Raw genomic sequence first — 16,835 nt, 5'->3', positions numbered from 1 at the left:
TTCATTCTGACAAAATAAGCTTACATGGTGAATTCGAAGCCCTAACAACACTTTTCAACTCCTCAAGCATGTCAAGTCTCTCGTCCCACTTAAGGGGAGAAAGTTGCTCTCTTCAAACGATTTGCATTTCTTAGTTTATACTTCACTACCACTTTCTCCTCTTCTAGGTGCTCTTTGTAGCCATTCCACACAAATGTCTCGAGATTGAGCAACGTGCATAAACATTCTTTTCTCGATTCCATTTCTTGTAGGCCACCAGACAATTTTTCTCACAAAGCCATTTCTGGACCAACGAGGGGTGGAAAACACAATGCACATTACCATAAAATATTGCAAAAACATCTAATGAATGAACTTTGAAATGCTTACATTAATGAGTTTAAGGACTTGTAATTTAGGAGAACTTTCTAGCATGAGCAGAAGTAGATTCCACCATTGGGCTTTATGTGTAGAAAGCTCCAAATATACCAACTAATAAAAGATACGACCAGTAGGGAATCTAACCTTCATATATACATATACACACATGAAACCATATTAAAACATAAGGAATGTACTAACAGAAAGTAACTAATAGATTGCAAGAAAAACCCTTACCTCCAAGGGTGACAAAGCCAAGGAAAGACGTTTGACTGAAGTGAGAGATACCAGAAGCTTCTCGTTAGTTATCTTAGAGACTTATCAATATTTGCCTCCACCAACTCTGGTGCATTCTCAATCAGACAACAGTTAAGAGCCTTAAACCCATGAATGTTCAAGTATTTCAAAGAAGGAGCATTTATCACATAGCCCACAAAATCTTTTCCATCATTGTAATCATAAATTGTTAGTGTTCGTAAGGATGGAACTGCAATAGTGAAAATCTGCCCATAATATTGATTATGGCGCAGTAACAAATTTTCAAGATTGGGACAACCAAATAAGAGGTTAGGAAAGGATGAATGGTCTTTGTAATCCACATAATGAAGATGAAGAGTTCTAAGGGACTTCAGACAAGCCTGAGAAGGGACATCTACAAGGACCCATGCACGGAGTTTCAAGGTCTCTAGTGTTTCACAGTTATACAAGCTTCTAGGAAATCTAAACGTCTCTCTATTATTAGATGTAGCATTGAGTTCCAGCTCACGCACATGGTGTGCATAAGCAATTCCAATCCACATTCCAACATTTACAGCACCACAACCCAATCTAATAAAAGATATTTGCAATCTCTCTAACACCGGAGCTTTATTGGAAAGTAAAAAAAGCCTGTAAACAATCTCTGAAAATCTCTAGTGTTCCCTTTGATAGCTTTCATAACCAAACTCGAGTTTAGAGCATCTCCAACCTCACTCCATAACACTTAAAAACCCTAGAACGTTCATAAGCAATGGGATAAGAGAGAAATAATTAAATACTAAAAATATACCATCGTTTCATTGTTTTTCGTCAGAGAACAATTAGGCAGTAACTGAAGTACCTCTCCCGAGTTAAAAGCGCTCTTTGGATGTACAGTATAGCCAAAAGCAACGCATATGTTAACTTATATGGATTTGCTTAACTAAACAAACTTATCAATTACGAAGTACTAGGGATATACAAAAGATACGGTCAAAAAATATCTACACAACCTTGTAACATAATCTATCTATTCTATTAAAACACCAACATGAACTATTGATAAATGTTGATAAATGTTATGTCCAATTATTTATTTATTTTTATTTAAGATTCTTTTTATGTAAGTGATACGTATTAGTTCTACAAATAATATAACCGCAATCCACTAACTCTATTTTTTTTTTTTTTTTTGGTAAACTAACCCACTAACCCTATATTAAAGGAACAGATAATAGATAATAGATATATCAGATCAAGAAATTATAATAGGTTGACTTCTACCATTAATTCACGTGCTATATATAAATATCAACACTGTTAAAAACAAAGTATATCAGACATTGTGGACACTTGAAAGATTTCGTATTATGTTTTTTTAACAGAAGGCTTAAATTTTCATAGATTATTATTATTATAACTGCAATATTATTATTTAAGGTCTATCTCCTATTACCTATAAGTATATAGTCTTCAATTTTTTTTTTTTTTTTGTAAAAATAAATGATTAAACCCGGGTTTATTAAATACACATACTTAACCTCCGGATGGACCCTCTCATGGGCATTCAAATGAGCCGAAAGCAATAGTCCATATCTGTGTGGCCAGCGGGGTTCAAATTTTTTTTATATACAGACTATTATAAGTAGACAACTATTCTTTTCGTGAGAATTTTGAAAATGAGGTCTAAATAACAAAAGTCATTTGAACAGGTTTTGATTGATATTTAAGTTCTAAAATTACAATCTGAAATATTCAATACAAAAACTAAATAAATTTGGATATATAAACAAATATATAAACAAATTATTTTACTCTATTCAACTAATATATAAAGAAATCAAGTATGCCTAATACATCAAATATTAATCTTAAGATTTTGTTTTTCAATATATTTGTTTCATTTACATTACTTCAAATAATATGTAATCAATATATTTAGTATTTTAATCAATATATTCTAAACATATACGCATCAAAAGGTAGGATTTTGTTATAAATTAAATTAGCCAATGCATAGAAATATTCATAATTTTTTATTTAACAAAAAAAACTGTTTGTTTTCAACGCATAGTTCAAAAACTTAATAACTAACCACCCAATTACTAACTATCAACCTTGGATAAATCAAATTCATATAAATGTCAGTTTCAATATTGTAATTCAATACCTAACAAAAAATATTTATAAAAATGTTTTCAATAAAAATTATCCTATATCAGTTTTGGCCAATTTTTTACTAATAAGAAGAGCAAATAAAAAAGAACTATCTTATTTAAATTTTATAACTTTAAACATAAAACTAAAATTAAGTGAGATGACTTAAATAAATATATTATCATACTTTGTTACAAATATAGTAATACAAATTGTCTGATCCTTCTTAAAGATTTCAGATTTATTTAAAAGAACATAGGTTATTTAGTAAAAAAAATATCAAATTAAATTTACAATAACTGTACAGGTGAAAATTAACAGATTAAACTAAACGTTATGAATATTGAAAATTATATTAAATAGGATTAAACTTTGATTATATTTGATAACATAAAATATATTCTCCCCTTCTATTTATAGATATAAAATCAAAAACTAAACGTTAAAAATGAGAAATAAAACTGAAAATGACAATTCTATAAATATTTAAATTAAAATAATATTATGTTTTCTGCGGGTCAAAACTCTCGCCTAAAATCTTAATCCATCAATATACCAACTAAAATAGTTCATGTAACCATTAATTATATATAAAATTAAAAATTTAAATAAATAAAAAAGGTTATCGTCAAAACGTTAATCCCACGCTTTCAAAGGTAATGTAGACTTTATTTACATTGGGAAAAATTTACAAATAAATACATCAATATGATTACAAAGAAAAATACAAATATGAAAATTAACTTTTTCTTAAATATATATAATAAAAAATATATCTGCCCTTCGAAGGGCAGGTCAGAATCTAGTATATTAATTATACTAGGTAAAAATCTGACTCCTACGCAAAATAATATATTATATAAAATATTTATTGAATAAATAAGTTTTTGTAAAAGTTATTTTTTAAATAATAACTAAAGATATGTGAAATATATATATTATAGTGAACTGATCAAGTTAAAATTGTAAGAAAATTTAGTTTTTATCAATTCAATTCAAGTATGATACATATTTCAATCTCAATATCTAATAAATGAATTTTCCTACTTAAATGGTTTTATTTATAATCATTTGTATTTTATAACAAGAATTTTAAAATATTGATCACAATTTTTTTAATCTGAGACTTTAACAGTTTTAGTAATTTATAATCGTTTTTGAAAATTTAAAATATAACATATACAAAATTTAAAATTTTATTATGTAACTTAAATGATTTTTTATTTATTTTAATAATATAAAATTGAAACAAAAATGTTAGAAGATACAATTTTTTTTATAAAACCTTTATTATTCAAATTATTCAATATCATTAATTTAATATATATTTTAAATCATATTAGATAATTCCATATATTTTACTTAAATGATTTTTTGTAGATTATTAATTAATTTTGTAGTTAGTTTAGTGAAAAATATAATATATGTTTAAAATTTAAACCAAATAATGAATGTCATGTAACTATTCTATTAATTTAAATATATATTTAAAATAATTCTAAGAATCATTTTATTGATGACACATACACATACTGAAACACTTCTCAAATATGTATAATTAGACATGGTCCCACAAGGTGTGGAAATAATTTATACCCAAAAAATTTTAATTTTAATTTTTATTTAAATATAAAATATTATATTAGATAAAAATTTTAAATTAATATTATAAATTATATAACTTTGCTATCCAACAACTGATGATATATAAAAATAGATAATATTATAAACGTAATATATAATATTCATGAACAAAAATCAAGGCAGACTTGTAGGGTTTTAATTAATATTTTTGTTTACTGAATTTTTTTTTTTGAATTGCAAGCATAAGGGAATATCTGTTGCTGTGGATTATTGAAACCTCATAGTGTATCGATCACCTTCCAGGAGTAGGAGAGCTGATCGAACGATGAAGCTGCCGCGTACGTTTGACCAAACCGCCGGTTGTAGAGAATCAGAGATCGCCATAAAGTGAATATAGTAGTCAGTTTATGTATATTCTTTAGTTGGTTAGTTTCAAATTCTCTATTTTGATGAATAAATGCTTGTTTCGTATTTTGATGAATAAATGCTTGTTTCGTATTTTGATGAGTATAGCTACATCGGTTTTGTGAGTCTGTGGTCTTGTTTCAAAAGGCGGTGTTGTTCATGTCCTGCTTTGTTTTCGTCTTCTATGAAAAACTTTTTTGCCTTATAATTATTTTGCTACAGTTGATATCTGTATACTAGAGAACTTGTTACAAATATTACCAAGACGTGCACATGAATTTAATATTTGCAAAGATTTACCGAAACGACATGTTCGAACCGAATCAAATCTCAACAATCGGTATAGAAAAAGATATGGATAATAGAAAAGAGAATAGACTACTTTCGAAAATGAATGGTATTCTTATTCTTTGATTTAGAGGTAACAGATCGTGAATTTTTTTTTTCCTATTTTGGATATTCGAAAGAAATGAATATAAATTTAAGTTTCTAAGTTAGAGGAAAAGTCAAGAACAACTAGCCCATACCAGAAGGTATAAGCATCAATTTAAAGGACCATAACTATGACACAAAGCGCTAAGACCAGGAGGATGGACCACAAGACTTCATAGCTAGCTATCTTCTATTGAATAATAGTTTCTACATGTGGAGATTCTGATAACCACCAATGAAATACGATATATAAAAATTTATAAAATGGACCGACAAAGAAACAAATATTATCTTAATGACCAGAAAATGGTCCATTAAGGGGAACATATTCCGGTCATGGAGAATACAAAGTGACCATATTTAGCCCATACAGAAAAGATTCATTAGAGAAATCAATAGACAAAATATTCCTTCTCAAGGGTTATAAAAATAGGGCAAATGGATGTGAGGAATGAGTACAAACACAGACAGTAGTGAAGTGTATAATGAGAAATAGAGGTCTAACATGGCGAAAAGAGTCATGTTTAGTAGCCAAGGATGACTTGCCTGCTCTTTTTTACCTCCATGATTCAATTTTAAGTGATGGGTTTTGGATTATTATGCATTGATGAAGTATAATAATTCAAAAATCATATTGAATCTTTGTGGGTTAGGTTTCAGGCAGTCTCCTCGGCTATTTTGACATGCTTTTTTCATCCATGTTATACCTATTTTTCTTTCTATCTTTTTGAATCCACATAAAATTTAATATAAATTTACTACCAAATTAATCGTTTGATCCATCTTTGATGAAGCCTTATACGAAAATACATTTGCTACAAACATTTTATTATTTATTTTATTAATTATATTAAATTTAGATAATTTTTTTATTGTTTTACGATTTATGGTTTATATATATATTTCTTATGCTTAAGTTTGTATTCAGTTTATAATTCAATTAATAAAAGTTGAAAGTTTTCTCTTTGTTTTTTGTTTTCGGTAGATCTATAAAGATCTCAACGAATTTAAAAAAACATTGATTCTTAGGTATTCTTAGATTAAATAAGATTATTTGTGTTATAGTAGCTTCAGGTGGTATCAGAGCCAGATTATTATTCCAACTGATGTAGCTCTGATACCAACTGATGTAAGTCACGCTATGATAACACGATGATCCTATTTAGTCTGATAATTTTTAAAATCAAAGTCTTCTTGTGATCGTTGAGAACACCTATGTTCTAGCCGATTGAAAGGATTAAAAAAAACTAAAGCTCTTTAAATTAATAATCAAAATATAACGTACCCTTACAAGTCAAGGGATCTTTTCTTTATATAGCTAAATAAAAACCCTATTCCTTATAAGAAAATGAATTATAACTAAACTTACATGAAAAAAGATAACACCGAAAGAAAAAAGGAAAACCAAAGCCCATAAGTAATATGATCCACGCTGCATCAGGGACTGAGTGGAGGCATCGTTTAGAAGGAGATGTCAAAGATGAATAGGAGAATCATATTTGCTAGCCAAGGATGACTTTCCCACTTCTTTGAGAATTAAGATGGTCATGGTATCATGTTTGAAAGATGAATTTATATAGGTTATCTCAACTAATGATCTTGCTTATAAAGATACTAGGCAGTCTCCTTGGCTGTCCTTATATGTTCTTCTCTCTCATCTCAAACATTTACCTTCATCCAAATAAGAGAGACACAACATGAAAGATCATGTAAAGGTATAATGTTTCTGACTTTGAGCTATATATAGTGTATAAATGTATGTTTTTCATTTTGTGTATACATAATGTATATACACCATGCCCACAAACACATATATCTATAGTATTCAAGGTGTTTTCCAAAACGTTTTTCGAAATATTCTTTTGAGGTACAATAAATTTGTTTTATAAGGTCAGTCTGCAATTGGTGAAACGTATACCATTTTGGTGCACCCATGAACTGCATGTTGATTAACTGTCATTCATCCCCGAAGGAAAAAAATCTTCAAAAATAATAATATATATATATATATATGGCATCGTCTGATTCGCATAGCATATCGCAGTTTTCACAGTGACATGTAAACTGAAAACAATTGTATAGTGATTTAGAAAGATGGTTCTTTGCTCCTTTTATGTTGATACTGAATCGCAAGATGATGCAGAAACCAGTCAGCGATCCAGACGTGACCAACCATCGACTTCTGGTTCCCTTCTTTCCTTTTCATTTATTGTTTATATCTTCACATATCTAAAGTGTTTCTTCAGTCTCTATGAAAGATTTACTGAAGAAATACTTTGGATAAGTGAAGATATAAACAATGAATGACAAGAAATGGAAAGGAACCCGAAGACAAATGGTTGGTCACGTCTGGATCTTTTTCCGGAAATGGCGTTCCGCTTCAGTTTCTGCATCACCTTGCACTTCAATATCATCCATAAACATGAGCAAAAAAACCATTTCTCTGAATCACGATACGATTTTGTTTTCAGTTTGGTGTCACTGTGAAAAATGTGATATGTTATGTGAATCAGACGATGCTAGAATATATAAACTTTCAGAGGTTTAAAGTTTTTTTCCTTCGGGAATGAATGATACGTAATCAACAGTGCATGGGTGCATTTTCCATTACTAATATTTAATTGATTCATCGTTATTATTGGCCCGTCCTCTGTGATTAACTAACATATTTTCTCTGTTTTCATGTAATTCTTCTTGAACGCCTCTAAAATGCCGGCAAAAGTATGTCAAGATCAGTATATCTTATGTAGTTTAAAACAAAAAAAATTATGAAGATACATGTAACGTTGTATGAGTGATGACCCTTTACAAACAGTTTAAGAATCATACTTTCCATAGATCATATTTGATGTTATCTTGTCATATGTTGATTGAAATTGTTTATCCGCAGAGATTGGGTCGGAAAATTTGGACCTCAAGTCTCAGTGATATCGATTATTGTTACGTACGTTTGTGTATTTAATCGCACCTCCATCAAAGAGAAGCAAGAAGAACGTTGAGATTAAGCTCTCTTTTTTTTTTGAAACTGAGGTTTAGCTTTTGATCTGGTTATGTATCACCTTTTCATGTTAGCAAAAAGATATATTCTCTTCTTCTTTTGGAGCCTTTCTCATTTGTAGTTTACTTCTGTCATTCTGTGGTATCTTCCGAATCAGAACAAATAATAGCACAAGTGCACAACCCTTTAGTCCTTCACCAATAACAAGACCACTTTAATATTAATAACAAAAGAAATACACAAAAAGAGTTCAAATTTTCATATAAGCTGAACATGAAACTAGCTTGTGAGGATCACAATGGCAAGTAGGGTTCTGAAACGCATTGATTTTCTCATCTTGGAGCTCTAATCAATTTGTAACTTGGCTTCATCATTAATAGAGGCTCTCATTGGTGACATACATAGTATTAAAGTTGAGTTGTAATATATTTTTTAATTCGATGTAATAATTTTTATACAGTAAAAACTGTAAATTTATGTGATAAGTTTGTAGTACAAACAAGAATTACCCATTTATAAAAATTGATGAGTGGTAACTTTTTTGATATATAAATAAGTATGATTTTTAATAAAATCATTGAGAATATAAATAATAAAATATTTATTAAAATAAATAAACAATTATTATTTAAAAATAAATATGTAAATATAACAATTTCGTATTTTGAATTATAAAATAATTTGCAATATATTATTTTAAAAATCATTTGCATTAATAATACTATTTATTCTAATATCAACGGTACAATAAACTAAATGAAATAATAATAGCATAAACTTTAAATTAAAAAAATCCAGTGGTAAGAAAATCCTTGTAAATGTTCACTAAAGAAAGATTATAAAAATATTTGGCTAGCACAAAATTAGGAAGAGTAATGTTTTCAAACAAAAATAAAATTAGAAAAAATACTTTATGTCCTATTAGTCTAAAATAATTAAAATATGAATTTTTGAAAATATTTAGACTAATAGGACATAAAGTATATGAAATTAGATTAATAGAACATAGTTATCATTCTCATATACTTTATGTCCTATTAGTCTAAATATTTTCAAAATGGCAATACTGCCCTTAATTTCAATTAAAAATTCGAAATTACATTTAATAAAACAATTGTTAATTATTAACATATAATTTTTAACTAAAATGATTAAAAAATATATTAAAAATCCCCAAAAAAAACCTAAAGTTTGAAGTTTTTTTTCTCAAAAGGATCGACCGATCCCGTAAGCAACCGTTCGATCCTGATAAATATATCAAGAACAACGAAAATATGTGCAGCATATACTGATCGATCAAGCCCAGGTCAGTCAATCGCAGAAGCTCGATCCCACTTCGATTGATCGGTCGTGTCTTCGGGATAGATCGATCATGTGTCTAGGTAAGTCTTTCAAATCGATTTTTTTGGTTTTCGTTGATTAAATCCGGTTTGATTTCCACTTGATTTGAACCGAATAAACACGAGTTGAACTCTGAAAACACGATTTCTAATTAATCAAACCCATTTTTCTCTTCTCCTTGAAAAAGAAAGGGGAGAAGAAGATGGCGTGAGAAGAAGTTTCCAAATCGATGTTTTAAGCTTTTTTTTAATGTAAAAATTGATTTAATAAATAACGATTTTCTTTTTAAAAAAATCGTTTTAATAAATAAGGAAACTGAATATTTCCTAATATTCTCTTCCCATATTTTTGGAACTGACTATCCTTATCCGTAGAATATGTATTCTACTATATGTAGAATCCAGTAAACATGTTTAAAATCGATTTCTACTAGTTTTAGATTTATAGTAATGTGTAGATTCTGATTTTTACAGATTTTAGAACGATGGGTTAAACGCGGAGTGTCTTTTCCAAATATTTTTAGATTACTATTATTTATGTAAATCACGTATTCTAAACATATTAAATTCAATGAAAAAGTGGATTACATTTTCTACTTTGTAGAATATCAATTATATTTTTTTGTAGAACAAAATATGAAATTATGATTTAAACATTTTTAGAAGTGGAAAAAATACTAATAAGTTGATATTTGTATTTCATCTGCAGTTACTATTTTTTGAACTTTTTTTGTTTGTAAAACTATTTATTTGATTTATTTTAGAAAATACTAAAGGGTATTACAAAAAAAAATTAGTCTAATAGTGCATAGTTATCATTTTTTTTTGGCCTAAAAACAATTTTTTCAATAATATTTCAAAATTTACAAAGCCAAAAAGTCCATTAAAGTAACTTGACACATGAATGTTTTGGAAAATTTATTGTTTCCAGTTTTATTTTTAGACAGGAAAATCAATTAAAATTGTAACTAAAAAACATGGAATTTTCAATGATGTTGCATTAGGTGTTGAATTAACAAATTTTATAAAGGGTGCAAGTCAAAATTGTAACTCACTTTTTTTTTTTTGCGAAATTTACTGTTTCTCGGGTAAAGTATTACCGTTAAATCTTATCAACTGGTCTTTTGAAATCGTGTTAAAACTTCAGTGAAGAATAACTCCTCACCAGCTTCTTTCTGTTTGCCGTATATTCAAAGTGCTGTGTGTTGGCTAATTGGCTTTTGGCTGTGAAAGTGAAAAGAAAGTACGGTTAATTCTTGAAAGATTGTGTGATTCTTCCAACAGCTATGCTGTATACTCCTTATTTTCTTATAGGCATATGACAATTGTTTTAGTTCGTTACTTGACGAGTTATCTCGTTCTGAAATTCATAATAAGAAAAGTAAAATAAAATAAAGAATACCATAATAATGATGAATAATTTACAATACCTATACCAATGTTGATATTTTTCAAAAAGAAGAGGTATTTATGAATAGCTCATATAGGTAATTGATGGCATCTTACTGTTTGATTCTCTTGTCGCTTACAATGGTCCTCTCTCTTCCTCATTGCTTTGCTCGAGCATCGAACATAGTCATGTGTTGTATTTACTTGCCCACAAAGACAGGACGAACTACAAGAGCTAAGCGTTAACCAAAATACTATAGTAGTACATACATACCTCACTAAAAAATTCCAATTATTTATCAAATCAATGCCACGCCAATGTTAGGTTTTTGTAATTTTAGAGATTAGTTTAAAAAAATTAGCCTATTTTAATTTTGCATTAATGTTAGTACGACTCTCTTATCAAAAACGTATAGAAAACACAAAAGAAATAAGAAAATAAAAATAAAACCAAGTTTCTGATTTTAATCACCAGTAATCTCCACAAGAACACACTCCCATTTTTGAAATGGTGAAACCTCTTGGCATCTCTAACCACAAACTCTCTATCAACACATTTCTCATATATATTTTTTTTTTTTGGTAACTCTGGTATCTGGGCAGCCACATTCCCAACTATCCCCTCGTAAGGGGTCCAGCGCCCCAACGGAAGGGATGTTAAATCCGTTGTGGCCAAGGCTCGAACCCGGGTGGCGGACAATACAGCTGTACCTCCTTTACCACCAAGCTACGAGCGCTTGGTTTCTTGGAAACCAACTTGATCACATCATGACAATCACTACAAACTCTCAGAGAAATAAGACGCAATCGTATAGCAAAAATATAAGAAATAAGACGCAATTGGTTTTCTGAAAAAGGAGCAGCAGAGCTTTTGCAACAGTCGACGACGACGAGTAATTTTTATTCCAAGTTTGGATCATTCGAGGGGTTTGAGCTCAGTCGAGAATATATCTGTCGAAGACTTCTACTAAATCGATCGGTGGGCTCGTGGATGATGAATATAGTTGATGGTGATCAGCTTTTTTCATTAAGAAGTTAAAATGCATTTTGCATATATCCTAAAGTGTTTTATATTACAATTTACACATGAAGTGTTTTGTTTACACTAGATGGGAGTCACTGAAGTGTTTTGTTTTGATGAATAAGTGCAATTATGTTTCACGGCTTTAGTTTGTTAATCCTTGCCTGGTATGATAAACAAAACACACTTTTCTCTTTTGAGAAATTTGCTGTTTCTGTTGTAATGTGTATACCTTTATATTATATCAACTGATCATTTGAAATCGTGTTTAAACTTCAATGAAGTAATAATCCCTCACCAGCTTCTTTCTGTTTGCAGTATATTCCAGGTTATGTGTGTTGGCTTAGGCTGTGAAAGTGAAAAGAAAGTACGATTAATTTTTGAAAGATAGTGTGATTCTTCCAACAGCTATTGGACAGTTTTATATTCCTTGGGATCAAATTCTGTCATGAGACACATGGATTTCAAAAATTCTCTCGTGGCCCTGTTTTAATTTGTTTTTAGTTTTCATTAAAATTTAAATACAAAACAAGGGGAAATAGCTAAAAGCCCAAACGATTTTGATTTATTTACAATTCATGCCCTCACTAGCTCCACCCATAAACCCGACCCATCTAAAACTCGGATCCTAAATCCCTAAATCGTAACAAAACTTCCCCACTTTCTTCATTTCACGATCTCTGAACATTTTGTTCTTCACTCATCAATTCCACCAGCGGAAATGACATCTAAACTAAGATTCACCAAGAAAAAGAAAGAATCTCCACCAAAGAAGAAAAAGAAATCCTCACCGACAAAGAAGAAGGAGGTTGAACCGGCTAAGAAGGAGATGACTTTGTGACTTCCAATAAATATCCTAAAACATCTTCATCATCGAAGATGTAACATGGCCTCTTATCATCCATTCCAAACGGAAAGTAACTCAGCTGAATCTTGGACAAAGCTACATCAATCTTCATTTTCCTGCATACTCTATCAACCAACTGAGAGTAAGTCACCTCCTCATCACTTCTCATCGTAAACACTAAAGTAGAAATATGTCGGTCTTTCCGCTTCCATCGAACTTCATCTCCCACATCTGAATAACTACCCCCTTGATCAAAATATATCACCACGCGTCTGTTGTTATCCATAGTTACCTGAAAAAGTATAATAAACAACATCACCACTTAGTAGTTGTTCCGGTTATTCTAGTTATACACGTAGCAGTGATGACATTTGTACTAGTTGTACTAGTATCATATTGTATACGTGACTAATAGTTGTATGTGTTTAACTAGTCGTATAGTTCTTATGAACAATCACAGTAACATTAGTTGTACCAGTTATACCATATTATATAAACAATTTTCCTTCCACAATTTAAGGATTATATTTAGATTTACATTATATTCAATTTCAAATCACTTTTACTACTGTAATGTCTTTGGTTCAAACATGATTCAACGTATTGTATCTAATTTGAGAGAGAGAGAGAGAGAGATAGAGAAGAGAGACAAAACATTACCCAAGTTCATCTATGGAGGAAGATACACGATTTGTTGTGGATGTTTATGTTGTTCTTCGTCCAATCTCTCAAAAGAGATATTGTTTGGTGTAGAATTGAAGTGAAGAATTGAAGTGAGGAAGAATGGTGGTTGTTACGTTAATTGAAGAGAGGAAGAAAAATGGTGGGTCCCGTGTAAGGAGGAGAGAGAGGAAGGACAAATCGTGTGGCTCATTTTGTTTTGATTCAATGGTGTAGATCATCCATTCATTAAGACCTTTATAGTAATTTTCTTTCATTGGAGTCATGCCAAAGATGTTAGGTTGTAACAGAATATAAAAAGTGGGTTATGTCTTATAAGAGAATAATGTCCTACTCCTTGTTTCTTATAGGCATGTGACAACTCGTTACATGGCGAGTTGGCTCGTTCTGAAATTCATAATAAGAGAAGTAAAATAAAATAAATAATACCATAACAATAATAAATAATTTACAATGCCTCACATGATTATTGATTGGTAGTTTTTTATACTACCTATTAATCATAATTGATATTGTTTTAAAAAGAAAAGGTATTTATGAATACCTCATAATTGATAGCATCTTTTTGTTTGATTCTCTTGTCGCTTACAATGGCTCTCTCTCTTCCTCAATGCTTTGCTCGAGCATCGAACATAGTCATGTGTTGCATTTATTTGCCTACACAGACCGGACGAGCTGCAAGAGCTAAGCGTTAACTATCACCTTCTATTAATAGACTATTATTACAGTACATACATACCTCACTAAAATATTCCAATTATTTATCAAATTAACGCCACGCCAATGTTAGGTTTTTTGTAATTTTAGAGATTAATTTTAAAAAATTGCATTTTTTAAATGTTAGTGCGACTCTCTTATCAAAAAAACGTATATAAAATCACAAAAGATATAAGAAAATAAAAATAAAACCAAGTTTCTGATTTTAAATCACCAGTAATCTCCACAAGAACACACCCCATTTTTGAAATGGTGAAACCTCTTGGCATCCCTAACCACAAACTCTCTATCAACAATCTTCGAAATCAACTTGATCACATCATGACAATCACTACAAACCCTCAGATTCTTAACCACACTCACCGTCGCGCCAGGAACCGTGCTCATGATCCCAAACGCAACGGCTAGCTTCTCGCTGTGAACCCTCAGCGTCATCTCCTTCTCTTCCTCATCAACATCATGACACACCGACGCCGTGTTCGACACGTAACCCGCTTCCAACAGCTTCACGTTCAACTCCTCTAAAAACTCGTAAATCTCCTCGCGCTTAGGATGCTCCTCGTCTCCAATCAAGAACACATGAACCTCACCGTTCAACTCAAGTAAACTAAACCCCGGCGGTTTCACCAATCCACGCTTCCTCATCACCGTCCTCACCCTCTCAACGTCTTTCCAACGCCCCGCATCGGCGTAGATATGCGAAAGCAACATGTAGTAACCACAGTTCGAACTATCCAATTCAAACAAACGCGCCACTGATATCTCAGCAAGCTCCACGTTCTTGTGAATCCTACACGCCGCGAGAAGCGAGCTCCAGATGACAGAGTCCGGCTTCATCTTCATCGTTTGCACCAAATCATAAGCCTTCTGAAGATACCCCGCCCGACCTAAAAGATCAACCATACACCCGTAGTGTTCCAACCCCGGCTCCACCCCAAACCTCCCCTTCATCGAGTTAAACCAACGCCAGCCTTCAACGTGAAGACCCGCGTGACTACAAGCAGCTAATACAGAGACAAACGTAATGTAGTTCGGTCGAACTCCCGAACTTATCATAACAGGGAACAGCTCTAACGCCTTAACCGCGTGGCCGTGCATCCCGTATCCAGCAATCATAGCCGTCCACGTCCTCACATTCTTCTTCCTCATCCGATCAAACACCTTCCTCGCCGCCTCAACTCTTCCGCATTTGCAGTACATATCGATTATCGAAGTCCCGACTACCACATCATCCTCGAGACCCATCCTAACTACCTGATCATGCACGCACTTCCCTACACGCAAAGCACCCGAATGCGAAACAGCTAAGAGCACAGTAGACAACGTAATGGAGTTAAAGGTCACACCTTTATCATTCATCAGTATCCGGAACACATCAAACGCCTCACTAGACATCCCGTTCTGAGCATACACACTCATAATCGAATTATACGAAACAGAGTCTTTACCCACAATCTCATCAAAGATCTTTCTCGCCACAGCTACGCCTCCTTCTCGGCCTTTAGCATAAGCATCCAAGAGAGTGTTGCCAACGCTCACTCCTCTCTCAAACCCTCTCTTTACCACAAATCCGTGGATTGACTCCGTTAATCCCTTAGCCGCCACACGAGAACAAGCAGAGATGACAGAAACCACACCCTTAGAATCCACGTCTTCGTGATCTCTACCATCGAGTAACAACTCCTTGAATAGAGAAACGGCGTCAAAGGCGTTACCGTTAAGGTCATACCCGCGAATCATCGACGTCCAGCAAACGATATTTCTCTCAGGCATTTCGTCGAACACCTTGCGTGCGTCTTCGACTTGGCCGCACGCCGAGTACATGACGATCAGAGCGGAAGAGACGAAGACGTCGGAGTGGTAGCCGAAGACGAAGGCTTGCTGGTGGGTCTGCTTGCCGGAGAAGAGGTCGAGGAGAGAGGAGCATGCTTTGATGGCGCAGGGGAAAGTAGAGCGGTTAGGGTGGAGGGAGAGTTTTCGCATTGAGGAAAAGGCGCGAAGAGCTTCGGAAGAGTCGTTGCTGCGGGCGAGGTCGGCGATGACGGAGTTCCATGAGAAGACATCGGTCTTGTCGACGTATCTGTTGAAGAGAGTTGTTAAGTTTTGTCTGTCTGTTTGTCTCTCCGTGTGGAGAAGACGAGAGGCGGACGAGAAGAGAGTTTTTTTACTCGGAACCTTCATTCATTCTTTTTTTTTTTTTTTTCTCGAATCAATATTTGCCTAATTATACATTATTTTTCTACTGTTCTTTCATTAATTAGATCAAATTTATAAGAGGGATGTTAATTGGTAGGTCTTGTTCAGTTCACAATTGTCCTGTAAACCGACTAGACATTATTATTATTTTTTAAACTTAAGTTAATTATAGTATTAATATTATATAGACGAGACTGGTCGTTTAATAAGACCTATATGTTTAACGGTATTCATTCCACTATGTTCAAGATTTTATGTAAATATTCTTTTCTATTAATTGTGCATAATTCTCTTTATTCGAAACTCAAATCTCTTTAGTCTAGGAGCTAGGAACAATAATAAATTTTTAATCAAACCATTGGGTTAAAATGATTTTCACACTTAAACATTTGTTTTTAAGCTCCAAACTACAGCCCAAAGAATTTGTTTTACCAATGGTTCTGTTATCAATTTAAAATGTAGTCATGGTTG

At 32.1% G+C, this 16,835-nt stretch overlaps 1 protein-coding gene and 1 pseudogene across 1 annotated transcript; both read right to left on the bottom strand.

Annotated features, from left to right (window-relative positions):
* Position 1: 1 nt before the first annotated feature.
* Positions 2–4,722, bottom strand: LOC106314079 (annotated as a pseudogene).
* A 9,599-nt stretch (positions 4,723–14,321) lies between these two features.
* Positions 14,322–16,380, bottom strand: LOC106313543 (pentatricopeptide repeat-containing protein At3g26782, mitochondrial). Its single transcript, XM_013751376.1, has one exon. It carries the CDS (start codon positions 16,347–16,349, stop codon positions 14,379–14,381), a length of 1,971 nt encoding a protein of 656 aa, XP_013606830.1. The 5' UTR covers positions 16,350–16,380; the 3' UTR covers positions 14,322–14,378.
* Between the last annotated feature and the right edge of the window lie 455 nt (positions 16,381–16,835).

The sequence above is a fragment of the Brassica oleracea genome, chromosome C9, assembly GCF_000695525.1.
Source record: "Brassica oleracea var. oleracea cultivar TO1000 chromosome C9, BOL, whole genome shotgun sequence".
In the NCBI taxonomy this organism is placed as follows: Eukaryota; Viridiplantae; Streptophyta; class Magnoliopsida; order Brassicales; family Brassicaceae; genus Brassica; species Brassica oleracea.
Note: the sequence above shows the minus strand (reverse complement) of the source record. Positions and strands in the feature narration are given on the sequence as shown.